Below are 26,307 nucleotides of genomic sequence, written 5' to 3' on the forward strand. Positions count from 1 at the left end.
TAATTCTGAGTAAATGTGACTTAGATTGATCCAGGTTGGATCATCTTTTTTAAATAACTGCCCGTGTGTGAAAGTAAAGCTGTACGCTGATGACACTGTTGTTTACACGGACAAACAGCAGTCTGATTTGATTTTGGCTTCATAGATTTAAATTTAAAGTTGAATGAATCTAGTTGATTCTGTTTGTTTGACTTTATAATTTTTATTGTATGAAAGATTTTAAAATAGATTTAAGATTTAAGTAAACAAAACAGAAAAATAAGATTTCATATTTCATTTCACTTAAAAGGGAGCAAAAGAAGATACAGAAAGATGAAATCCACACCACTGAGGGAGAATTAAAGAAAACAAAAAGAAATTTTATCAACCTAAGACTTGTTCAGATAAATCATATTTATGCAAATTATCTTATTTTTACTCCAGTATGATGTGATATAAACCAAAACAATGTTCATGTACAGTTCACATTTACTGTTTACCGTGTAATCCAGAACATGTGATTATGCTAATTACTGTATAATATTTATATATTTACACACATTAAAAATGTCAACATCTTTGACTTCACATCATTGGTTACAAAAATCTCATAATGACTAAAAACATCAGAAAATAACCAGTAAATGTCTGCTGATTGTCAAAACATTTCTAACACTGTTGACAATATAATGTGGAAAGATGCATACATGTGTAAATATAAAGCCTAAAATTAAACAAAGTCAGAGATTAACAGATAAATATAGATGTTTATACGCTATAAATATGCCACTCTGTTGGTTTGTGCCACCTGCTTTAATGCTGGGTCTGTTTTATTTAGGTTAGAGTGAAAATAAAGCTCTACGCTGATGATACTGTTGTTTACACTGAAATATCTTTTTATCAGCCATCCAAAATGTTGTCTGAAAAGCCCAAAACTTCAATTTAAAGACTGTGGTTTATTATCAAGTTGACAAAAGTGAAATAACTAAACAATAGAGCAAATTAAATTGGACTGTTTATAATGCCACGTTTCTTAAAAATGCTCAAATAATATAAAAAATAAGAACATATAACACAGGATATATATTTTGTGCTGAACGGGTTGGATGGATTGTAGAGAACAGTTGAATGTGTTGCAGTCAGTGAGTTTAATGTGACTGTACTGGAGGAAGAGTAGAGACTATTTATCTTATTCTTTATTTCTGATGAAAAGTGATTCTGATTTGAATGATTGACATTAAGTGAGTCTTTTTGACCAGTGACACAATCATTACTTCATTAAACATCTATGACGCAGATTTTAGAAAATGAAAAGAGGAAAATCTGCAAAAACTAAATTCATATTCTAACCTAGACTTGGTTATGTGATGTGTGATGTCTGTCAGAGCCTGTGTTATTTATTGATGGATTCTGACTAGATATTATAATGTACTGAAACAATGCCTCCAGGAGAGTCTTCATGGTTTATGCTGAATAAAAAAAAAAGTTCATAAGAAACAACAGAGATGACAAACAGGCTCAGAGTGTGAGAAGAGTTCCTGAGTGAGAGCAGCAGCAGATCTAAATCTATTCTCTGTGGTTATTAGGGTTGGTAAAAACAGTTGAGAGCAGAGCAGCACTTCCTCTCCTGCTGTGTGGGTTTCTGCTCTGCAGCCTCTTCACCGTTAGCTGAGGGTTTTCACTTTAACAACACCAGCACAGTTACAACCATGGGCTCTGGTTAAAGCATCATTCCAGGAACTTCACTTTGATATCAGAGCTCAGAAATCCACGTCTCAGCTTTGTCTGTTTCTGACTGTGTTTTCTGCTCATGATTATATTGTCATTGTTGTAGTGTGGAGTTTGTGTGTGACTGTTTTCACATGAATCCACTTGATCATTAAAGGTATGACAGAGTAGAAAAGGTAAACACAGCCAGCATGTTTCCAACAGTCTGACTGATAAAGTCACTGCAGGACACTGGAGTCAAATGTGTAGTTTAAAAGCATCCTGCTGTGCTGTTTGTTCATCTCTATAAACAACAGTATCATCAGCGTAGAGCTTTACTTTCACACTGACACCATTATTCTAAAGTTTCCAGCACTGAACCTGACTGCATGACAACACCATGTGACATATTTAGCTTTATTTTCATGCTTTCTTATCATTGTCAGACTTTTGATACAAGTGCATATAAGAGCATTTTTTCTGCACTGAGGTCAAATATTCAAACACAGACACTAAACATTTGTCAGTTTATTGAAAAAGCTCCATGAAAATGAGAAAAATCTTCCACACTCTGCATGATGCAAGAAAAACAAGCAGAGGAATAACAAATGCAATTCTGATATTATTTCTATCACACAGCTACTAATTTCCACATGACATCATTTACAATCTAGTGAGTGGAAAAACTCCATTAGAAGCAATAATGTTCACTCTGAGTAGATCTGCTTTTATTTGATATCTAAATGTGCAGGAGACATGAACACATGTTGAGTGAGTCTGTAGCTAACTACTGCATATTTTTACTCTGATCTGAAGACAGTCAGTCAGCTGTTGTGCGGCGGATGGACGGTGTGTTGTTGGTTAGGGTTCCTCAGCAGACAGCGTCAGCAGACAGAGTCCACAGCAGTACACCAGACTCTTCACTATCAGCACAGAGTACAGCAGAGTCAGCAGCCTCACCCTGCACTCAGACCTGAAAGGATCATCTGAAACAGACAAGTCCAACAGAAATGTCATGATCCCTCTTCTCTATGACAGTGTCTACAAACACCAAGCTGCCGTTACCTTGTCCAGTCGCCGCCTCCTCTGTGCCGCCCTCATGCCGGCCGGAGCACAAGTATTCATACGGGTTGATCTGTTGGTCTTTGTGAAATGAGACTGAGGTGGAGTTCCCCTCGTGCTTCACAGAGCAGAGGTATTGATACTGGTTGATCATGGTCTGATTGATCAGTAAGATGGAGCTGGTTGGTCCTGACTCTCTGATCTCCAGCTGCTCTCCCTCAGCAGGGGGAACTTCCTCCAGAGGACCGTTGTCCTTCTGTCTTTTCCAGGAGATCTGGACCAGAGGAGGAAACATGGCTGAGGCCACACACAGCAGAGGACTCTTCTCCTCCTGCTGGTCTCTGGATGCTGCTGAGTACAGGCTCACCACGGGCTCCAGCACCTCATGATCTGAAGAACACATAGAAAGACATGAAGCCAACACTGCATCTGTCCTCTCTGCTGTTACTCACTAGCAAAAAAGTGTGGACGTAGCGCTGTTGGCATGAGAAAACTGTGCATTTGAGCTGATACCTTTGACCTTTCACCCCTCTGTTTCAGACATGACCATAAATGTAGCTCGCTGCTGACTGATTTTTTTTCTGTTGTTCATTTTCCAGCGTGGGTAAAAATGACTGAATTTGATCTGATCTCATCTTCTTTTTGTCTTTTTATTAAAAAATTCTAATTAAAAATATGAAAAGTAAATTTAGCAATCTTTTAAAAACATGTTCTATTTTTATGTAATAATAATACAAGAACTTTATTTATCCCCGACGGGAAATTCAATAATAATATAATAATGATAATATATAGAGAATAAAAAATATATATATATATATATATAGAGAGAGAGAGAGAGAGAAATAAAAAATAAAAATAATATTAATAATAATGATAAGTCTTGTCACTATTATTATAATCAGCTGATATCAGGTTGGCGTAGCTTTACTGATTCAGTTTAATTATAAATGGATCAGGTTGGTTTTTGCTCTTCACCTCTGTTTGATGATGTTCATCAATATTAGCTCACTGTTGACATTTTTATGACTACTTTTTCACTCTTAGTTTTGTTGTTTATTTTCTGTCTGAGAACATGAACTAAAAAATGAACTTTTATTTATTTATGTAGTTTTTCTGTTTGTGTTTGTGGACCTTTGTTCATAGCGTAGGGTCGATAACATCAGGAGGTAAAAGTTGTTTTTTATGTCCGATAACTAAAGGAAGGACAAATACATGAACTTTTGCCATTTCAGATTCTCAGTGATTATTTTAGTAAGATATTTCCACGGATGATCAGACATTCAAAGTAGAGTACCTGAATATCAAAATCAGTTACATGTATTTGTTCAAAAAATTTTGGATCATTAATTCTGTATCTTTTTTATAAATAACAATAAGATAAAATAAAATATATATATATAAAAATGTAAACAAAATAAATAAAGTGAATTGAATTAAATTAAATTTAAAGAGGCCACAGATGTTTTTGTTTTTGTTTGTTTTGTGGTTCTTTCTTTCAGGCGTTGAATCGATAATGTCGACTGAAAACTTTTTTTTTAGATCAGATAAGAAAAGAAATTTTAAAAATACAAAATTTGATTTTGCATTTTTCAGTTTCAGATTAAATAAATTTTAGAGTAAAAATTTCCACAGATGATCAGCCACTCCAAGTAATTTACTTGAATATTAAAAACAAATACATGTATTTTTATACATGTTGTAATCGTCTATTCTGCATCTTTTGTATCAGTAGTCATTAAATAAAATTACAGAAAAGAACTAGATTAAATCAAATTCAATTAAAATTAGCCATGGCTTTTTTGTTGTCTTTTTTTGTTTTGTTGTTTTCTTTTTTTGACTTTTTTTGGGGCATAGAAGAGAAAATGTAGTTACATTTTTTCCTCTCAGACAAGTAAAGAAAAAACATTTTTGATTCTGAATTTTTGCAATTTCAGATTTCCAAGTAAATTTTAAAAGTCAGACATTTTCTTGGATGATCAGCCATTTTAATTTACCTGAATATTAGAAACAACAACATCTATTTTTAGACATGTTAGAATCATTTATTCTGTGTTTTTATTGTTTTTATTTTATTTTTCAGGTGAAAACATAAAAGCTAAGATGAAAACATGGATTCTCATGAGGTCAGATTTATGGTTTATATATTAAAGTTTTCTTTGGATCAAAAGTTGAATTGTTTTGGATGATTGAATCCAAAGAAAAATCTCCTGTGAACTAAAATGCTGTGTAGTGAATGTAAATGATTGAATGAGTTGAATGTAGAGTCTATTTAGTCAGATCTATGCTTTTCTGTTTTGTAGTTCAATCTCTCTCCACTAAATCAAAAGATTGCTGAGTGACTGAGAGGAGTCAGAAGTGTTGGAACGGCTGAACCATGGTGTAAAAATGGACATTTTCATTCCTTCTCTTCCTGTAATATATGTCTTTGTGAGAAAACAGCAAGTTTGTGAAGGCTGAGAGAAAAGGCGGTGAACATGTGAATCTCACAGTCATTACTGAATGATCTTAGAGCTGTTTTAGAAGAGACCTGATGTGATCCACATCCCTATTTAAACAACAACTAAAGAAACAACAAATGTTTACTGATGATGACAAGAGAAAATAGAAAGGCTGAAAAAGCAGAAATCATGATCAAATCTGAAGAAACACTTTATTCTTACCTGTTACAACCAGTTTAGTCCCAGAGCCAAAGATGAAATAGTTATACCCTCCCACAGTGATCCAGACTGGTACAAAAACCTCGGCCCAGCTGAATCTATCCAGATCATGAAGCAGGATCAGATTTCAGCTCTGGGATGTGTTTTTCTAAAGCTGACTTCAACATGACTGTCTCTGATATTATTGACACTAGTAGACTTCCTCTGAGGACCAGAATGTTGCTCAGTCCAATCATTGAGTCCACATGGATCTGAATGTTTGACCAACATTCTTGGTCTCCAGAGGATTGACCTCATTCATTCAGAATACTACAACAGGGCTCGACTGTAAATGACAGTAAAGAAGACAGAAAAGGTGAGGATTCAAAACATCTTTAGCTTTCATTTGAATGTTGGCAGTGAAAAATGGAGACTTTAGTTTTTACTCTGAAACCCTGAAACTGCGCTGAGTTTCCCCAGGAAGGCTGACTCTGGTTGAATCAGACTGGATGTGGGTCTTCTTGGGGAGCCAGACGTTGCACAGGTGTTTGTGGCTGGGCTTGTGGCCACTCTTGGACCACCACATGTCTCTAGAGATCCTGTTTCTCTCTGGGCCAGGGGTCGGAAACCTTTTCTGTTGAAGAGCCAGTTTTACCCGTACCCCCTTCCAGAAAATCTTTGAGGAGCCGCAGAAACACATTTGAACCTCACAATGAAGGTGATGCAGTCATTTAAGTCTTTCCCTATCAACATCACTGATTTAGCAAAGGTCTAGAGATCCTGGGACTCTCTGGGTGGACTCCAGGTCCAGGACCCTGGCTGCTGTTATTGTCATCCCACATTTAGTTTTACTTTTTCTTGGGTATATTTTTAGTGAAGTATTGTACCTAACTACAATTGAAAAAGCATATAGTAAAAGATAAACCCTCAAAGCCACAACAAGGAGGTCCAAGCTTTCTGCCAACAACATGAAAAGGACCAGTGGTTTGGCTTTCACAACACATGATGGTCAGTACATGCACATAGCAGAGAATGATTCCATGTTTCTTCCCAGAACAGCTGTTGCTGTACTTTAGGTTAGGCCAAGCTCTATAATAAACAACCTGGTGCCTGATGGTCTGATCCTGACAGTAAGGTAAGTTATGGGACCATATGCTGGTCTGGTACTTCACCACGTTAACCTTGGTCCTGTCCTGCTCTGGCCTCCTGATGGCCATCCTTCAGGCCTACGCCCGGCCAGTGACCCCTCTGTCCAGGTATCCTCACAGCTGACACCTCCATGATGCCCACAGCACCTGGACCAGCCCACCAGGCTCTGTGCAGCCAGTATGCTGTGAGCTGGATCAGGCCCAGGAAAGCATACCAGGTTCCAGGTACCAGCTGTGATTCCTGTATCAGGCAGGTGACCCTTTCCATCCCAGCTCTCTACATCAGCATTAGACACCACACTGTTTTACTCAGTGAAGCCATCGCCCCATGCCTGAGACCAAGTCTGAGGTTGAGCTCAGCCTCACAGTCAGAGGATCGATGGGTTAAGCTGCCAAGGTGAACTGGTCTAAGACTTCCACCATTCAGACACTGATTCAATGGCAGCATCCACGTCCATACAGGTTCTGAAGAGTATAGGAGCTAAGACGTACCCCTGCCTCACCCCAGGATCAACTGGGAAGAAGTCAGAGCCATCACACTTTGGACCAGAATATTGGGCAGATATCAGCTGGATGATGGATCCTGCAGAGTTCCAGGATCCTCCCTGGGGCATCTCAACTCACTGCGTCAAACGTCTTCTGGAAGTCAACACGAGCTTCAGCAACCCTCTTCTGAGTTCACAAGAGCACTCAGGATCTGAAGTGCCAGGATGTGGTCTACCATAGACCTCTGGTGTCGGAGCAGTGGGTCATGGATCCTGTTCAGCAGCATCAGTGTCAGGACTGAGAGAAGTGTAACACCCCTGTAGTTGTTACTCTCTCTAACATCACCCTTTCCCTTCCAGACTGGATCAACAATGCCCCTCTTCCAGTCAGTAGGATGATGCCTGTTCTCCATACGGAGCAGATGAGAGCATGGAACCACAGGAGGGAGGTTTCACCACCACCTTGAGGATCTCAGCCTGGATCCCACATACACCTGCTGCTTTCCTGGGCTTCAGCTGGTTCACTGCCCATGGAGTCTCCTCAACAGTTGGTGGATCCCAGCTTACAGGTGGGTCCACACTCACTGCATCTGCAGCATCCATTTGGAGCTCACGACTGCTAAGATCTGCCTGATACATCTCTCAGTAACCTGACCATTGTTTATAGATATCTGACTCCTCTGTCAGCATGGTCCCATCAGGCAGCTTTACTGCAGAGCAGCATGGAGAGGATGCATCTGTCTCAGCCAGGCAGGTATTACCTGTCCCCAGGTGGACCTCTACTCTCTCACACAGTGGCCTCCACATCTCTCCACATCACCCTTGTAGCTTCATGCCTCAGCCTCCTGCCCAGTCCAGTTTTCACATCAAGTCTTGCCCTTTGACTCGTCTCAAAGATAACAACAGTTGACTCTGAGATGAGAACCTCTCTCCTCCTCTGAAACCTCAGGATACATTCATTGGCAGCAGCCAGGGTACCAGACTTGAAGTCCACCCAGAGAGATTCAGGATCTTGAGAGCCATCTGGTTCTCCAAGAGTGGCCACAAGCTCAGCTGTAAATGCCTGTGCAACATCTGGCCCCCCAATCTGACCAACATCCAACCTGATTCAACCAGAGTCAGCCTTCCTGGGGAAACTCAGCACAGTGTCAGGTTTGTGACCAGGAGCTGATGGGCTCTCCTGAAAACCCTTCAGTCCCTGAGCAGCCTCCAGCATCCACCTACACTTACATGGTCAGTCTCCTTCTTGATGACGCCATCACTGGGATACCAAGTCTAGAAATGAGCACTGAGGAGCTTTCATCTTGTTGTCCGGAGCCATGTGGACCAACACACGCCTCATGGTTTTATGATTGTAGTCACCAAGAACAACCAAGGCATCACCCTTGGAGACTGAATCTACCACTGAGTTGAGTCTGGTGTAGAAGTCTTCCTTTGCAGAGAACTCACTCAATCTCACTTAACTGTTTGCACAAAGACCAAGCCAGGTGAAACCAATCCTGGATTAGTGCACACATGCGGCTTCCTCAACTAGACCCCGCCATCGATCACAGATTCACCGATTCACCATGACAACGAGAGCGGCGTACTTTTCCGCGTTGGAGGCAGAAATCCTCATGGAGGCTTACGAGGAGGTAAAGGACCAAATAAAAAGAAACACCGACACAGTTATAAAACAACGAGAGAAAGCAGCAGTTACAGAAGCAACAGCTGAGCACACTGTAAGGCCGACCAGCTGGAGGTTGTTAAAAAATCGATTGTTTTAAACTAAAAGTCCAAAATAGCTATTTAAGCTCTATTTTTCTGAGTTGTTGAACACATTTTAAGTTTTAGTTAAATAGTACTCAGCCATTGTAATTATTTTTTGTCCCAGAATGCCTTTGGGCATTAGACACATATGCACCATGAGTGAGGACACTAACTCAGTGACAGTGGAAATAAGTTCCACCTGCAGAGGAAAAAAAACTAAATGGTGAGTGTATAACTAAAGACAATGAAAGAAAACATCATTGTATAAAGTATACTTTACAGTAATTGTGGTTTGAAGTCACATAAGTTGGACAAAATCAAAATTAAAGTATGTGATAGAAAAAAGGATGGTTGTAGTTGATGTAGAACACATGGGTTTAGAAAAACCAGCAAACATAAACCTACGAGTAATTATTACTCAAAAAATTTCTACCACCTAAAAACTTTGAGTACATTTACTCAATTTAATTCTAATAACTCAATTTATGCAGACACACTTGAAACTATAAGTTAGATTTACTCATTTTGACAATTTGTGTAATATTTTTGTGATATTTTGGTAATATTTTTTTAATTGATTTTATTAAGTAAAGTCCAGTAATTTTTTTAGAGTGTATATATGCATTTATTTGAGTGTGCAGACATGTGGGCTGTATTATATAGACCTTTGAATGTGTATTTATTTTTCTGTCCTATGATATGCTGTGATTCTGTGCCTTTATCTTGTAGAGTCACTGTGTGACTTCAGTTTTGAAAGGAGCTGATGGTTTACTTGCTTTGATTTATCCTGATTCAATCAAGGAACTTCATGTTACTCTTTGATGTGTATTTATATTTATGTGGCATATATAGTCTATGGCAAACTGTAAATTATCTAATGATTGCAAAATCATCTAAAATAATCATTCATCCAAAATGATTGAAATGTAATATCACAAATGTTTAGACAATGACAGTGGGTCTAGTTGAATGTGATAACATTGTGTAGTGGGCAGTGGAATAACTATTGGTTTCCATTTGTGGTGACTGCTGACTGAGAGAAGGGATGACATTAAACAGATCCTGGAATTAGCCTGGTCTGGAGCAGGCTAGCTCCACAGAATAAATCTCCATGGTAACTTATGCCATAACATATCCCGCTTTCCACTATCCCGCTTTTGTGCAACCGGATCACAGATAACTTGAGCCAGGATAACCAAGATATCCCGGCTTAATCTCTTATCCTAGTTTTGTGCAACGGGCCCCTGTTGGAGCACAGACAGCAACAAACGAGACTGAGCCTGATGAATGGATCAGTGTGCAGTAAACGCTCACTGACAGGCCTCACCTCTGATATCAAGGAGGACAATCGGCCCACGACTGCCAGTACCACCCCCTCAGAGTGGCTTCTATCAGTGCAGCCAGACCAGTTATAGGTGTATCCACCCAGTCTCACCAGTGTCAGGGTGCCTGACCTCAGACAAGGCAGCAACAGCAATCCCACGCTGAGACAGCTCTCTGGACATCACAAGTATGCAACAGTCCTAATGTAGTGAAGTCCCGTTCCAGGTACCGACCCAGATAAACTTCCTCAAGTTGAGCAGAAACAGCTGAGAACTGGTTAATGACACCTCAGCACCACCAGCAACAGTTGACCTACCTGATTGATGCTTGTTCTGTAGGGATTTCCTCCTCATCCAGCAGCGAGGGTCCCAAGGACTTTGACCTCCACCTTTATGTAACAGATATCTCATCTAGAGTCAGGAGGTCTACCTCTGTAGGGATCTTTGGTCTGTAGGTGAGTGTGTGTGATGTAGTTTAAGGGGGATGCAGATCCCACACACTGAGGCTCTGGCAGCAAGGAAAGATGACCCCCTTTTGTCTGTGATACTGTGTTGTTACTGTAACTGATCCTCCCAGAGGAGTCAGAGATCAAGCTACGATGGTCTGGCTGCTTTGAGGAGTTTTATCTAGCAGACGCTTTCCTGATCCAGCTCACTGCATACTGGGAGACAAGGACACACTGGGCTGGTCCAGACAACAGGAGACACCATGTGTGTTGTGGAGGGGTCAGCTGGGAGGATACCTGGAGAGATGGGACATGGACCTGGAGCAGGTCTGGAGGATGTCCATCAGGAGGACAGAGCAGTCCAGGACCAAGGCTGATCAAGTGCTGAACCAAATGATCCCATACTTGACCTGATAACAAATACTGACAACAGGATTTTCAAAATAAAACAAGCAAAAGATTAGTTTAGGAAGTCCAGATTGAGCAAAAAATAAGAAATAAACTTTTAAATTGTTCAAACAAAACAGAATTTTTACTTGAGTTGATATTTCAGACATGTCTACAGAAATGTAGCTGCAGAATGCTGTTTTGGTTCAGTGATAAAGAAGATCAGGTTCACATTAAGGTTGTGAAAGTTCAAGTCTTTATCTTCAGAATATTTCTCCAAATATCAGGGTTATCAAACATGAAATATCCAAGATCATCTCTGTCATTTCTCCTCCACTGACCAATAAAAAGCAAAAAGGGAGTGAACTCTGTTATCAAGTTGAATCAAAGACCTGATCAAATGAAGAGATGTTTGAAAAAGCATGCACCTTTGTATGAATGACTTTAAAGAGATAACAGAGATGTTTCCATGCTCTGTCTCATCAACACACATTTGTCTTCCTATTTCCACTTCTACCTTGAAGCTCAGAGGATGTCATGGGCCCAGGCTGCACTCAAACACACATTTTGAAGAGACAGGACGTTAAGAAGTGCCTTTACACTCCTACTGGCTGACAAGTACCCTACCACATCACCAACATACCGTCCCCAAGTCCAGATCCATCATGCCCAGGACTTCCTGATCCAGTGGACTCAGACACGCTCCCTGAGTCCAGTCTGTTTGTACTTTGAGGTCCGTTTTCCTCAGATCTGGTCCTGAGTCTTTCATGTGAAACCACTTTAACAGACTGAGGAAAGTGGAACTCAGTGACAAAGTTCATCAGCTAACAACAGTAATCAGCAGTTAGTAGAGCTCTAAAAACTCAGCTTGTGGGCTCAGCTCAACAAACATTCAAGGATTTAGTCCTCACTAAATATTTGATCAAACAACTTCAATGATAAAGAAGTGAAGATCTCATTTAAAGGGACATTTCACTGGATTATTTCCAGAGGATCTTTGTTGCTTTCTCTTCATCTCCATTCCTCTGTGTCTGTATCTTTCCCTTGTTTCTGACTATGTGGAGCAACAATAAAGCTGCTGTCATCAATAAAGTCTGATCTGTGATTTGACTTTCCAGTGGTCCTGTCAGCAGTGATGAAATAAATCCCTCAGTGTCTGTGACTCTGGCTGAGATGGAGGTGAAACATGTGAACCTGGATGTGGTTTACTGCTCTCTTCATGTTACAAACTCTGACTGACATCTGTTCATCTGAGGGTTTTTGTTCAGGCTCCTCGCTTCATTTCTCACTGTGGGGACCAGGATCATAGTAACAGGAGCAGAAATATGAGGCTGAATGAGAGAGTTTAACTCTCTGGATCTGCAACTCCCAGCCGTTCCCCTTATTCACAGATGAGAAATCATCTTCCTGAGGATGATTGTAGCCTTTATATATTTTACCATCACTACTGCCAATAAGAAGAATCAGTCTGAATGTATCTGACTCCTTCTTCTGGTACCAGAATATGAATGGGATGCTACTCAAACACCGGTCAGTTCCTCCACAGCTGAATGAAACGTTTTCACCGACTCTCCTGGTCAGTGTTAAATCATCCTGAATCAGCTCTGTCGCCATGGAAACCAGCGCTGCAGACAAAGACACAGACAGGTGAAGGTGAGTGTGACAGTGTTTGGTAAAGGTGGAGTTTTCTGGCTCCTGATTGGCTGGAAACTCTCACCTGAACACAGACAGCACAGGGCAGCAGCTGGGAGGAGAAGCATTCTGTGCCGTGGTGTATCCTCTGGAGAACCTGAGGAGAAGTGACGCTCTGACGCTGCTGAGGGCAAACCAGGACGAGCTGAGACATCAGAGGAGGAACACCTGATTCTGACACGGCCTCACATCTCCCATCAGCCCTTGCGGTGAAGAGATAAGGCTGCGGTGTGACAGCAGGCCGGATCTTATTACATAGAAGAAAAAACGTCTGAAAGTAGATGACCTTTAACCTCCAGGACCCAGGTGTTCTAAAATAAGAGACGGAAATCCAGTTTGATGTAAACTATCAGGATGATTGTAGTGAAGAAAATGTTGTAAGTGTTCATCAGTGAGTTCTAAAGGCAGTAATAGAATAAGTCTGTCTGATGTTAAGGACTGTTTCTCTCTCATGGACATTTGTCCCTTTGTTTTGTCTCACCAGAAATAAAAGTGCTGCAAAAACTCAACTATATATCATAGATTTAGTTGTGTGTCTCTCTGCTGTTGGCTCAGTGTCACATGATCAAATCCAGCTCTTCCTATTGGCTGTTGTTTGTATTTTAAAGCAGTGTTTTAGAAGGAGCACCTCAGTGTGCTGCTGGAGCAGACTTTGAAGTTGAAGGAGAAAGAGCTCCACCTTGTGGTCAGTTTGGAGAACTGCAGAGATCCCCTGATGACGCTGCTCTTTGTCATCATGGTGATGCTGTTATGTGTTGTTTAGCTGCTGATAAACAGCGCCATCTTGTGGAGAATAATTAATTTTGTTCTGTTTCAGCCTGATGCTACAGTGGGAAAAATCATTTTTTATTCTCATTATTCTGCACTCACTACCACATCATAATAAGTTAAAAAATAAAAAAATGAGATTTCACATTGGCATTAGTTTCCAGCCCTTTGCTCAGGATTTCTTTGGTCAGTCAGGTTCCATGGGGACTATCAGATCTCTCCTCTGATGTCTGATAGGGTTCTAATCAGGGCCCTGGCTGGGCCGCTCTAGGACCTTCACAGTGATGTCACTGAAACGCTCCTGTGTTGTCTTGGCTGTGGTCTTAGGGTCATTGTCATGTTGGAAGGTGAACCTTTGGCCCAGCATCTCTGTACTTTGCTCCATTCAGCTTTCCCTCAACCCTGGCCAGTCTCCCAGCCCCTGCTGCCGAGAAACACCCCCCCAGCATGATGCTGCCACCCCCATGCTTAGCTGTTAAGACGGTGTTGGACAGGTGATGAGCAGTGCCTGGCTTCCTGGGGACACAATATTTAGAATTAAGGACAAACAGTTCAAACTTGGTCTTGGTCAGTCTTGGACTCTACCAAGAGCTGGTTGCCAGGCCAAACTGAGCGATCAGGGAGAAGGGCCTTAGTAAGAGAGGAGACCAAGAACCTGATGGTGACTCTGACTGAGCTCCAGAGATCCTGTGTGAAGTTGGGACAGAGCTCTAGAAAGACAACCATCTCTGCACCCCTTCATTGACCTGGGCTTAATGGCAGAGTGGAAGACTCACCTTGGTGGAAAACATGCGAAAACCCGCCTCGGACTCAAAGAAGACTCCTTTTGACCTCGTGGTTTCTGCTCTGATATCATTTTCAGATGTGAGGTCTTCTATAAAGAGGTGTGTGACTTTCCAAATCAGTTTAACTCACCAATCAAGGTGAATAAAGTCTCAGCAAGGATCCAGAGAAATGGGAGGAGCTTGAGCTACATCAACAGTGTTTTTGCAAAAGGTCTTAATACTTACTGTATGCTAATGTGGTGTTTTAGGGGTTTTTAGTGGGGATGCTGAGCATCCATAACCTGACACGCCAGATAGATTTGTTTCACACATCCGTCTGGGAAAGCTTCAATAGGAACCGTTTGAGAAAAGGCAGAGGATTTGAAAAACACTTGGAGTGTGATTGGATGAACGTTCTGTCACATCTCCACGGGCCAAACAGCAACAAAACACGTGACGTAGCCGCTATCGAGCGGCGCTTACGCTGCTACCAAGGATTAACGCGAAACATGGCGACAATAGACATGTTAGTACTCGACTTTCGTTTTTGAAAAGAAAACAACTCACTGCTGATCTTTGTCCTTCTTTTCATGAAGACATGTCATCAAGTTCTGATAAAACTGGTGCTTTAGCAGCATCCACGCTAATCTCTTCCTCCTTCTGTATCTCTTGCTGCTGCTTGTTTACGTCACGACACTTTGGCCTGAAAGTACGCTGATCGCTGATTGGTCCTGTCACTGGCTAACCGGGCCCAAATGGTTCAGACGGGAGCTTAACAAGATGGATTCACCAGTGAAAAACAAGGAAACGGCGTATCCATCTGCTTTGCAAGGTTAGAGCATCCACACACTATTGATATTTGTGTCGGCCATTTTGTTTATTATTATTCTTGCGCACTGGCTATCTCCTCCTTCATTCTTTGTCGTATCGACACCGTTTAAACTTTAAATTCAGTTTCTTCCTCATTCGACTGCTCTGACTTTTCTTATTTCTAACTTTTATAATTTTTAAAATATTTAGCTTTGTTTAACAATGATAAAGAGATGGCAGAATTTCACAAATCTGCACTTTCTTCAACTCCTCATAACTTTGGCATTTCTTGGGCTATTTTCTTATTCTATTATCAGACTCTTCAGCTTCTTGTGCTCTTTTCAGCTATTTATAATACTTTTTTATACTATTGATACTTTTTCAACTATTTTTTTTTTAATTAAAATAACATTATTTCAGATGGGCCAGTTCAGTAAATCATCCAAAACTGTTTTAACTTCTAAGGCTCATAACTTCAGCTCACTTCCACACACAGTCTTCATTTTTGCTTTCAAACGTAGACAAACTGTTCAGCTATTTAGGACTGATTCACATTATTGATATCTTTAACAAATTTTTTATAATCACTGATCAAACTTCATGAATATTTGAGCTCTCTCAAACATTTACAATGGGAATAATGAAGAGCCTTAGAGTGACGATGTCACACTTAGAGCACAGAAACTGTGTGAAACAGAGGCAGAACTTCCCAACAAACTGCTCTTTGGTCCACACTAATGATATAATCAAATATCTTTGCAAGGTGAAAGAGGTGGCTTTTGCAAAGGTATTTTTCAACAATGTGGCTCTTTGGTTAGGCAGGGTTGAGTAACACTGCTGTGAACAATATCTCCTCCATCTTTAGCACAGTCTCACACACCTTCAGCCTTTAGACTCAAGAGGCTACTCTGTCAATAAGGCAGTGATCAATTTTTGTGTTAACTAAATTCTACATTTTGAGCAACTATTTCACATTCTTCACAAATCAAGTATTGTGCTCTTCAGCTTTTATGCTGTTTTCAGCTAATTTTCCACTATTTTCAGCTATAACTATGCTTTTTCAGCTATTTTTATGCTATTTTAAGCTATTTTAAGGCTACTCTTAGCTATTTTTAAGATATTGTCAGCTATTTTTAAGCCACTTTCAGCTATTTTTAGGCTACTCTCAGCTATTTTAAGGCTATTTTCAGCTCTCTGTTTGGCTAACTTCAGCTGTTTTATGCTATTTTCACCTTTTTTTAGGCTACTTTCAGCTATTTTCTCCTTTTTTAAGCTATTGAATGCCAATTTCAGCTTTTATGCCATTGCATGCTATTTGTATGCTATTTCCAGCTACTTTTAGGCTATTTTCAGCTATTTCTATGCTTTTTCAGCCACTGAATGCAATTTTTAGCTACTTTAAGTCTATTTTCAGCTGGTTTAATGCATTTTCAGCTACTTTTAGGTTATTTTCAGTTATTTTATGCTTTTTCAGCAATTGAATGCTATTTTAGCTGTTTATATGCTATTTTCAGCTTTTTTTAGGCTACTTTTAGCTGTTCTTAAGATATTGTCAAATAATTTTAGGCTACTGTCAGCTATTTTTTAGGGTATTTCCTGCTTTTTATGCTTTTCAGCTATTTTTATGCTATTTTCAGCCAATTTTAGAGTATTTACAGCTTTTTTAGGCTACTTTCAGCTTTTATTTGGCTACCTCTAGCTATTTTTATCATTTTTAAAGCTATTGAATGCCGTTTTCAGCTCCTTCTGTGCCATTGTATGCTATTTCTATGCTATTTTCAGCTATTTTTGTGCTTTTGGCTATTTTCAGCAGTTCTTCCACCATTCAGCTCACAGCATCTCCACACAATTTCAGCTGTAATTGCAATTTGGATCTAGTTTTTTTAATTAATTTGCAAAAAAAAAAAAAAAATTCTGTTTTTACTTTGTCATCATGGGGTTCTGAATGTAGATGAATGAAAATAACATTTTTTCTACTGTAGCATCAGGCTGTGTCATAGCTAAACTGAAATAAAGTGATGGGGTCTGAATACAATGTTACAATGTCATTTAGCAGACGCTTTTCTCCAAAGTGACGTACATTTGAGAGTAAGAACAACACAAGCAACGATCTAGACAAGAAGAAACAACATCAGTAAGTGCCATCAAGTGCTTCAGGTCCAACTGGACACATGTAGAGTTTAAGGCAAAGCACCTTAAATATACGTTGTTGTTCTTGTGGAGTTTTTTTTGTGTGTGTGTGTTTTTGTTTTGTTTTGTTTTGTTTTGTTTTGTTTGTTTTGTTTTGTTTTGTTTTGTTTGTTTTGTTTTGTTTTGTTTTGTTTTGTTTTGTTTGTTTGTTTTGGTTTGGTTTGGTTTGTTTTGGTTTGGTTTGGTTTGGTTTGTTTTGTTTTGTTTTGTTTTGTTTGTTTGTTTTGTTTGGTTGTTTTGTTTTGTTTTGTTTTGTTTTGTTTTGTTTTGTTTGTTTTGTTTTGTTTTGTTTTTTTGTTTTGTTTTTTTGTTATTAGACGGCAACAATGAATCAAGGAAAATGTGGGATCACTAATCGCCATCCATTAGACTTCACAACAACTAATTACCAAGTACCAAGTGCTGGATCATTCCCAAAGAGCTGGGCAAAGAAATCCCAGAAGTAGAGCAGGACAGTGCGAGCTAACTATAGTTGGGAAACCCATTCAACCACTGGGGACAGCAGTGGATAAAACTTTCCCAATGTGCTGTATTATTACTAAAGGGAACCAGCAGATGGCAGCACTTTCTCTGTGATGAGCTGGGACTCAGTGACATACCATGTGTTTCAATGTTATTCTCCAGGGGCAGCAGAAACAGAGAGAATAACTCCATCCTGTGCCTCATTCTGTCCTACAGGATGCTATGATCTATTACTGCCCTGAGGTCAGTGTGAACAGCCTTTAAAAGAATCATTAAATGATTGTCAGCCATTTTTGTTCTTGAATAAAGTTAATCCATAAAGTGATCAACATCAGACTCGTCATCAATGATACAATGATGTCTGACAGAATAAGTCCAGTAATGACAGGAAGTGTGAAAAAGTGTGTCCTCCCAGAAATAACCCATTTATTGCTCAACACAAACCCCCTGATGCTGGACCAAGACTTAAGATAGCTACTATAAGAAAATAAACTTTTATACGATATTTGTTAGGCCTATATTTGGACATAAAAAAAATGTGTTTGCTTGAAAAAAAAAAAGAAAGAAAATAATACCTTTTCAGAAAATTACAGAGAGATAAATGATATATTTCATTTTAAAATTATTTATTGTTGTTCCTTTTACCATTTTTCAAAATGTATTTATAGATTGATTTACTTGGTTGCTTATATTACACATCTTCTTTTAAAACGTTTTTATTTTATTTTTAAAAAAATATTGTATTTATATTTTGTCTAATATATTTTGTTAAATATATGTCAAATCCCCCCCTTCCATTTAGTATAATTATTTACATAAAATTCCCTTTGTTTACATAATTGTTTTTCTTTTTTTCAGCCTGCAACCACTGAATCAGAGCAGCTTTCCGGAAGTCCCCCTGCATCATTTACTGGTAGCCCGGAACATTTTTTCCATATACATCCGCGGAGTAAAATAGTCCCAAAGTATATCTCATTTTACTGCCTTTATGAAGATGATTTTACTATAAAGTCAAGTGTAACTTGTGAGGAGTGTGCTTGATTTTTTTAAGCGTGGATATGATATGTTAAATCGTCGTTTAAGTTTAGTACGTAGCTCACATTTGGCGCCAAAACTGACGTTTGTGCGGATGAAGAAAGAAGGGCAGAGTCAGGAGTATTAAATGTCCTCGGAGCAGCTGGCAGCTGTGATTCATCCGGAGGGGGCGACGCGGGAGGACCTCTCTGAGTTTAGCACTTTAGTCTGATAAATAGCTGTTATTGTTTACTGACAGGCACCGGTTCTGTAGGACAAACCGAACTCTTATCTTCGGAACGTTTGGATTTTACTGGAACTTTCCTTCAAGTTTACCCCGGGAGATATAACGGTACGTTTTAATGGCAGATAACGGTCATCTGACTTTAACGCCTCTTTTTACTTCTCATCAGGACAGTTTACTCCAAATAAGTCTAGAAAGTTAGCCGAACTTTTCATGGTAAATATTTTCGACTGTTTGCAAAAAATCATCTTAAAGGTTTTTAGTTAAAGCTGTAATTTAGTGATGTAAAAGAAGAATTACATGTTTTCTTAACGGAGTCTGGTAGCAGGAATATCTACACTTAAAGCAGGCCAAGTTTGATTCTCCAGTAAAGTTATCAAACAGAATATTAAAAATAAAGACCATGTTATGTTTTTGTTTTTAAATTTTAATTTTCTGAGTTTTTAAAGAGTCTTTTAAGAAGGACAACAAAAGCAACTTAAAGCTAATTTCTTAAAGATAGTAAATGCTATTTCTACAAGCCGAACTGACGAACAGCATCCACTGATATGACCACGCTACCTATGCTGCTGTTTACATTATGACTGTTTATCTACCTGCAAGTCAATCCTAAATTTCCATTTCCATGCATTAGGTTTTGCATCACTACTGCTTTTCTCTATTTTACCCTCCAAGCCTCAAGAAACAACTTTTACCCTTTGCTGGCTTTAAACTAGGGCTGGGAAATATGTCAAGTTTTAAGGCTTTATTATCATGTTTTCAAACGGGATTTAAGGTTAGACAGTAATGTTTATATTTATATAGAGTATACTGATTTAAAAAGATGCTCTGTGAAAAGATATAGCACAACCACTGATATTTATGCTTATTAACATGGAAACAACTGAATGTTAATTTTAATCATTTTATTTGAAGAGCATTGATATCAGTATTAAAAATCAAACATACAGATGCCTTTTTGTTTCTGCAGCAACATAATAAAAGTCCTAGACATCCATTATTGGGCTATTATGGTTTTTAATGACCAGAAATTGCAGGAAACTCCTTCATGTTGTCTTAATTGCACAAATATGTTGACAATGATTGGAAAAATGGGTGGAACTTGTAAAGAGAGCTGAATATAAGCCTAAATCAGCTGGAAACATTGACCTATATTAGCCAGATTGGTTATAATCATCAGCCAAAATCCGCTGGAAACATTAACCTGTATTAGTCTGAATTGGCTGTAAATACTGATATTTATCTGGTTGTAAACATCAACCAAAATTGGCTGTAAGAATCCAATTACATCAGCCAAAATCAGCTGTAAGTATCTGCCTTAATTGGCTGTAAACTCTGACCTTTATCAGCCTAAATTTGGTGTGATAGCTAATCCATATCAGCCCAAGATGGTCGTATATATATTGGCCTCAATTAGATATGAACCTTAACTTTTATCAGTCTATATCTGCTGTAAATATCAACTCAAAGTTTCTGTAATTATCGGCCTTAGTTGGCTGAAAACTCTGACCTATACTAGCCCAAACCAATCCATATCAGCCATAATTGGTTGAATATATCGGCCTTAATTGGATGCAAACCCTGACTTTTACAAGCCAATATCTGCATGTAAATATCAGCCCATATTTACTGTCAGTACTGGCATAAATTGGCTGTTAATATCAGTGGAAATTGTGCAAAGATATCTGCCAAAACTGTCTGTAAATATATACCTAAATAGGCTATATGTAAAAGCCAAAATTGTCTGTAAATACTGACCTATATCAGCCAAAATCGACTGTGTCGGCCTGAATTGGCTGTGAACTCTGACATATATCGGCCCAAATTTGGTGTAATAACTAATCCATATCAGCCCAAATTGGTTGTATATATATTTACCTAAATTGGACATGAACCTTGACTTTTATCAGCCTGTATTTGCTGTAAAAAGCAGCTCATAGATTCTGTAAGTATCGGCCTTAATTGGATGTAAACTCTGACCTATATTGGCCCAAATTTGGTGTAATAACTAATCCATATCAGCCCACATTGGTTGTATATATATCGGCCTTAATTGGACGTGAACCTTGACTTTTATCAGCCAATTTCTGCTGTAAATGTCGGCCTATATTTGCTGTCAATATTGGCCTAAATTGGCTGTTAATATCAGCCGAAATTGTCTGTAAATGTCATCCAAACTTGACCATAAACATTGACCTATATTGCCCTGTATTAACTGTAAGTGCCTGCCCTAAAGGTCACATATTTAACCCTTTAAGGCAAGTTTATATTGGTCTCAGAGGTCCCCAAAACATGCCTGAGAAGTGTGTTGCTGGATTTTTTACTCCAGTATTGGATTTTTTTTTGGGGGGGGGGGTAACTCCCCATGTGACATCATGAGGGGAAAAGCACATTTTTTTGCTAGAAAAGCCTGATAAAGTGTATTTTGCAGAATATGTGACCTTTAATTGGCTTTAACCACTCATCTATGTCAGCCCTTATTGACTGTAATAACAGCCCTAACTGACTGTAAACACTGATCTATATCGGCCAGTTTTGGCTGTCAATATGAGCCAAAGTTGGTTGTAAATATAGGCACGCTCACTTTAAAGTTTCAGTGTCAAAGTCATTTCTGTCATGTTTTATTGTTAGTTTTATTTGTTGATTAAATGAATACTATATTTGCTTCAGAGGATCATTTTAGTATTTTCGGGGGAAACTGGCCAACACTAACCTCAGGTCTGTCTCCTCAGGTAGCCTGATGCCATCCATGTTAACTATGCCAAGCATGAACTACGATTATGACTACGACACGGTGCAGCCCTACTTTCTGCTGGACTGCGAGGAGGAGGACTTCTACCTGCCCCCCTGCAGCCAGCACCTCCCAGGCCCCGGCGAGGACATCTGGAAGAAGTTTGAGCTGCTGCCGACGCCCCCTCTGTCCCCCAGTCGGAGACCCTCCATCTCAAACGTGCCCCTCTCCGCTGCAGAACACCTGGAGGCGGTGACCGACCTGCTGGATGAGGACTGCAACCCCTCAGCGGCGCTCCTCCAGTCCTTCATCATCCAGGACTGCATGTGGAGCAGCAGCTTCGCTGCCGCCACCAAGCTGGAGAGGGTGGTGTCCGAGAGGCTGGCCCTTCTGCAGGCACGCCGGGACTCTGCGACCAACATTGACGCTGACAGAGCAGCTGATCAGCAGGTGAGCAGCTCTCAGGAGAGCACGACGTACCTGAAGGACCTCCATGCTGCAGCCACAGACTGTATCGACCCCTCGGTGGTGTTTCCGTGCCCCACGCTGAGTGAGAAGAGCGATGAAGACGTGGCGATGGAGGTAGCATCAGAACTGTGTCTGGACTCTCCGCCTCTCAGCAGCAGTGACAGCGAATCAGGTTAGAGCAGGCTTTTATTGTGAGAAGTCACATTATAACCAACTCAGTCAAGGATGCATGTTGGTTTTTTTTTTTTTACAACTTTTGTTGTTTTATTTATTCTTTAAGTCATGGCAGCTCGTCTTTATATCGAAGAGTAGTCATGGATCTGCAGAAATGTCTGAAAGCGCAGTTGTATGCATGCCAGGACATTTTTGTGTGTCATTGTTGCATGAAAAACAGAAAATGCAACAACAGTTGACTGTTTTCATTTTAGATTGTCATATGAACATTGACCCTAGAGTTTGTTAGTGTACAGCACAGGTTTGTAAGTGTCAGAATTCAGTTTTTGGTAAGATTTTCAACAAAACAGCAAAAATCAGACCAAAGTTGAGTTTCTTGACAGTTTTATTTGTATTTTTCAATACCTGACCGTGTGAAAGTATTTCAATAACTGAAATAATCTTTTAATTATCCTCAGAAGAAGAAGAAGAGGAGGAGGATGGGGAGATCGATGTGGTGACGGTGGACAGGCGAACGGCGTCTCGGCACTCAGAAAACAGCAGCAGGCGGAGCATCTCCCCGCTGGTCCTGAAACGCTCTCACATCGACATCCACCAGCACAACTACGCCGCCCAGCAGCCCGCAGGGAAACGGCTCAAGCCCCAGAGCACCTGCCCGGCGCCGAGGCAGAGCAGTCCTCGGTCAGACGGCGAGGACTACGAGGACAAACGCAGGATTCACAACGTGCTGGAGAGGCAGCGCAGGAACGAGCTGAAGATGAGCTTCCTGACTCTGAGGGACGAGATCCCGGCACTGGCGAACAACGATCGCGCGGCGAAGGTGGTCATCCTAAAGAAGGCGACTGAATTTATCAAGGAGATGAGAGAGGAGGAAAGGAGGCTGCTGACGACGAAGGATGAGCTGAGGAGGAGGAGCAGAGAGCTGAGGCACAGACTGAAGCAGCTCAGGACTTTATAGCCGTGTTTCCATCAGGGGTCCGGTTTGATTCAGTTCGGTTTGGTATGGTTTGGTACGCTAAACCCCAAAGTAGTTTGCGTTTCCACAGACACCCGTGCTCTCACTTGGTTGGGCGAGGCTGTAAAAGCATGCATGTAAAGTCACAGACAGCACGAGTCAGCTGTTCCAGCTGCAGAGTTGTAGAAAGGATGAGTGACAGAAATCAGTCGGGAATAAGCAGTAAACAGCTTTATTTCAGCTGAAAGTGCTTTTAAAAAAATAACTACATCTTAATGACGTTAACCGCTGTCTGTAAAGATCCTCAGCTGATGGAATAGTGTACAGAGACGGTTTAAGTCGTAACGCTACGTTAATATGTGAATATATCGAGTCCAGAACAGTTTATATGATGAAATATGAGAGTTTAGAGCTGTACTGTGAGAATTCGCCGCATTCAAAATAAAGTTAAGTTCAGCTGGTGATAAAATCAAGCTAGATTAAGTCAGAAATCTGGGGTGCGCTGATCTCGTTTAAAAATAGTCTGCAGCCTGAAGTTTTACGAGCCCGTTAAACAACCACAGAGCGATGTTTTCACAGGTTATCTAACGTAAGACGTAGATTAATAACTAGTTACTGATGAGAATGAACTGTTCAAAGGCTTCATATTCACAAAACTTGAGCATTAATTTAGTTTCTCATCCATCGCTGATGGATCAGGCTGATGTGAGCCTTTGGGCTCTGCTTTGTGTTCTTAAAATCATCCAGATAAACGTCAGGAAACTTGATTTGTGGCCAGATACCAATATCCACAGACTAGGAAACAGTTTGGATCTCCGTCGAGTCCAGATATTTCCCATTTAGGCAGATATTGGTCCATTTTTCTCCTGTTTTCGCCCACTTCTCACAGCGCAGACTTCCGTCTTTGAAGCCCGGAGGCGAGCAGCTGAGTCTCCGCGCTGACGTGACGTCAGTGCAGCCCCTATTGTTGTGTGTGTAGCTCCACCTTTTTGGTACGGTTAGGTAAGATTGGCACCCCTACGGAAGGCTGCCGAAAAGTGGGACGGTACAGTTCACCTTTTTGGGATCCTTTCTCTATGGAAACGACAAAAAAAAAAGCGTGCCGTCCCGCACCGAACTGAACCGAACTGCTCGGTGGAAACAACCTATATGAGGACTGTTAGATTTTAAAATCACTGGAGTCACCTTTAAATGTGTGAAGAACTGGACCATGAAAATCTATGACGCAGCTACAACTTTAATGATGAGATATTTATGAAACAACGGCACACAAACGTGGAACTACAAGGACCATGATGCACTATGACGAATGCACTGCCATCAGAGCTTTATTTTGAAAACCCTGTGTTTGTATTTATCTTATTTTATTGATAATCCTGCAAACCTCAACTTTAAATCTGTTTTCACATTTTATTTAAAAACATTCTAGAGAAATATACTGAAATGTATGCAGCAGCTGGTAATAATCATGACTATGACTAATTTAAATGTGTTTAATCAAAGATATTCCTTAAAGCATGGATTTTTAATTTTATATTTTATATTTTTATATGTTTCTTTGTGTGTCTGATGTTATAAAAGCAGAGTAGGACTGTTCAAATGTCAGAATAAAAGCCCTTCATGCACTGGAGGTCAACACCAGAACTGAGCTAAAGGTGTTTTTTTGTCTCATTAGAAGTGTTACATAAATTATATTTTCAAATAATCATGGTCTAATCCAGTGGTTCTCAACTGGTGGGTCGGGACCCAAAAGTGGGTCGCGGAGCAGTCTTCAGTGGGTCACGACTAGATATCTGGGGAAAGAAAAGGTGGCAGAAGTCCCGAGGTCCTTATTGGACATGCATCAGTACCTCTTATTTTACCCTGTTTTACTGTGAAACTGGGTAAATTTAAACATTTGATCAACATTTCAACTAATTTTTCTCCTCTTCTTGCGATAAATGGCTACTCTTCCCATGATAATGAAGTAATTTCACAAGCTTTCTGGAAAACTGGCAAAAATTGATATATAATAATGAGGAAAGAAGTTATGAAATTTTTCAGTCTTATCCCTTTTCTTTTTTTTATATCAGGTGTTTTGGTACAGTCATGCTCCAAACTGAAATATATTCAATCAACTAAACATGCGTTGTTGAAAATGTTTTGGAAACTTTGGTCGCGATCTGTCGTAAGTCAGACTGGTGGGCCCTGAGGCCGGATCAGTGGTCTAATCATCACAATAGTAATGATAATAAGAATAATAATAATCTTGTATTAATTATGTATAATCATATATAGTAAATATATTAATTGTAGAAAATAAATATAGAATAATGAAAATATTTAAAGAAAAAATGGATGGTAAAAAAATAGAAAAACAAAAATACAATTTATAAAAATACATCAACAAAAATAAAATAATATATATAAATAATAATGATATTCTTGTCATTCCAACTATTTGTGCTGGACTAAATCCTGGCCAAACTATATTTGAAATTCATGAAAATGTAAAATGATGATAAAAACGAACAGTTTTGTTTTTATCTGTGGCGACCAACACAGCACACACTAACAGTGGGTCATGGAGCTGTTGTTCAGGTTTCTGAGTTGGTGTCTGGAAAAAAAAATTGTGGACTATATGGACAAAAGTATTCAGCCACTTGTCCATTACACCAACAGGGACTGTAATGACAGAGCTGGGCAGTTAATCGAAAAATAATCCAAACCGACATTTAAAGCCTCTAACCGACATAAACCTGTCTTGGAAATTATTTCAAATTTTTCCCCTTTTCTTGGAAAAATGCAGCTTTTTACGAAAAATCATTTTCATTTCAGCTTTTGTGTGTTTTGATTTCAAATGTTTCAACTAATAACCATAAATTGTTTATCCATGCATGTTACTTCCATTTGTTTGTTTTAAGATTCTACAAATATTTACAAAAGAAACCGAGTCGGAGGTTGGGGGTGGAATAATTGTTCATTAATCGTAATCGAGGTAAAAAGTTCAATAAATCGTGATTTTGATTTTTGCCTTAATCACCCAGCCCTAAATGACATTAATGTAAATGTACTTTAAGATGGAGTTGCTCCTCCTTTTGCAGCTTTAACAGCCTCCGCTCTTCTTGGAAG

The 26,307-nt window shown here is 39.6% G+C and overlaps 2 protein-coding genes across 3 annotated transcripts; one reads left to right on the top strand and one right to left on the bottom strand.

Moving 5' to 3' along the window:
• Positions 1 to 2,547: 2,547 nt before the first annotated feature.
• LOC121520267 lies at positions 2,548 to 13,354 on the bottom strand. The gene is made up of 6 exons (XM_041803641.1): positions 13,245 to 13,354; positions 12,659 to 12,927; positions 12,223 to 12,549; positions 5,412 to 5,477; positions 2,752 to 3,138; positions 2,548 to 2,672 (listed from the first exon to the last, which is right to left on the bottom strand). Exons 1-6 carry the CDS (start codon positions 13,352 to 13,354, stop codon positions 2,548 to 2,550), a joined length of 1,284 nt encoding a protein of 427 aa, XP_041659575.1.
• Positions 13,355 to 18,802: 5,448 nt separating this feature from the next.
• LOC121520189 (transcriptional regulator Myc-like) lies at positions 18,803 to 23,321 on the top strand. Of its 2 annotated transcripts, none has more exons than XM_041803546.1 (3): positions 18,803 to 18,976; positions 21,601 to 22,239; positions 22,700 to 23,321. In XM_041803546.1, the coding sequence occupies exons 2-3, from the start codon at positions 21,609 to 21,611 to the stop codon at positions 23,197 to 23,199; spliced, it is 1,131 nt and encodes a 376-aa protein (XP_041659480.1). In that variant the 5' UTR covers positions 18,803 to 18,976; positions 21,601 to 21,608; the 3' UTR covers positions 23,200 to 23,321. The 2 variants fall into 2 exon arrangements, with proteins under 2 accessions (XP_041659480.1, XP_041659481.1); XM_041803547.1 differs by having other exon boundaries at positions 22,703 to 23,321.
• The last annotated feature ends 2,986 nt before the right edge of the window (positions 23,322 to 26,307 follow it).

The sequence above is a fragment of the Cheilinus undulatus genome, linkage group 13 (assembly GCF_018320785.1).
Source record: "Cheilinus undulatus linkage group 13, ASM1832078v1, whole genome shotgun sequence".
Classification (NCBI taxonomy): Eukaryota; Metazoa; Chordata; class Actinopteri; order Labriformes; family Labridae; genus Cheilinus; species Cheilinus undulatus.

Coding starts and splice junctions, on each gene's coding strand:
- LOC121520189 (XM_041803546.1), top strand. CDS start 21,609: ATGCCATCCATGTTAACTATGCCAAGCATGAACTACGATTATGACTAC. Junction 22,240..22,699: donor CAGCAGTGACAGCGAATCAG/GTTAGAGCAGGC, acceptor AATTATCCTCAG/AAGAAGAAGAAGAGGAGGAG.
- LOC121520267 (XM_041803641.1), bottom strand. CDS start 13,354: ATGATGACAAAGAGCAGCGTCATCAGGGGATCTCTGCAGTTCTCCAAA. Junction 12,928..13,244: donor TGCTCCAGCAGCACACTGAG/GTGCTCCTTCTA, acceptor CTCTTATTTTAG/AACACCTGGGTCCTGGAGGT. Junction 5,478..12,222: donor CTCCTGTTACTATGATCCTG/GTCCCCACAGTG, acceptor TTTTTGTACCAG/TCTGGATCACTGTGGGAGGG.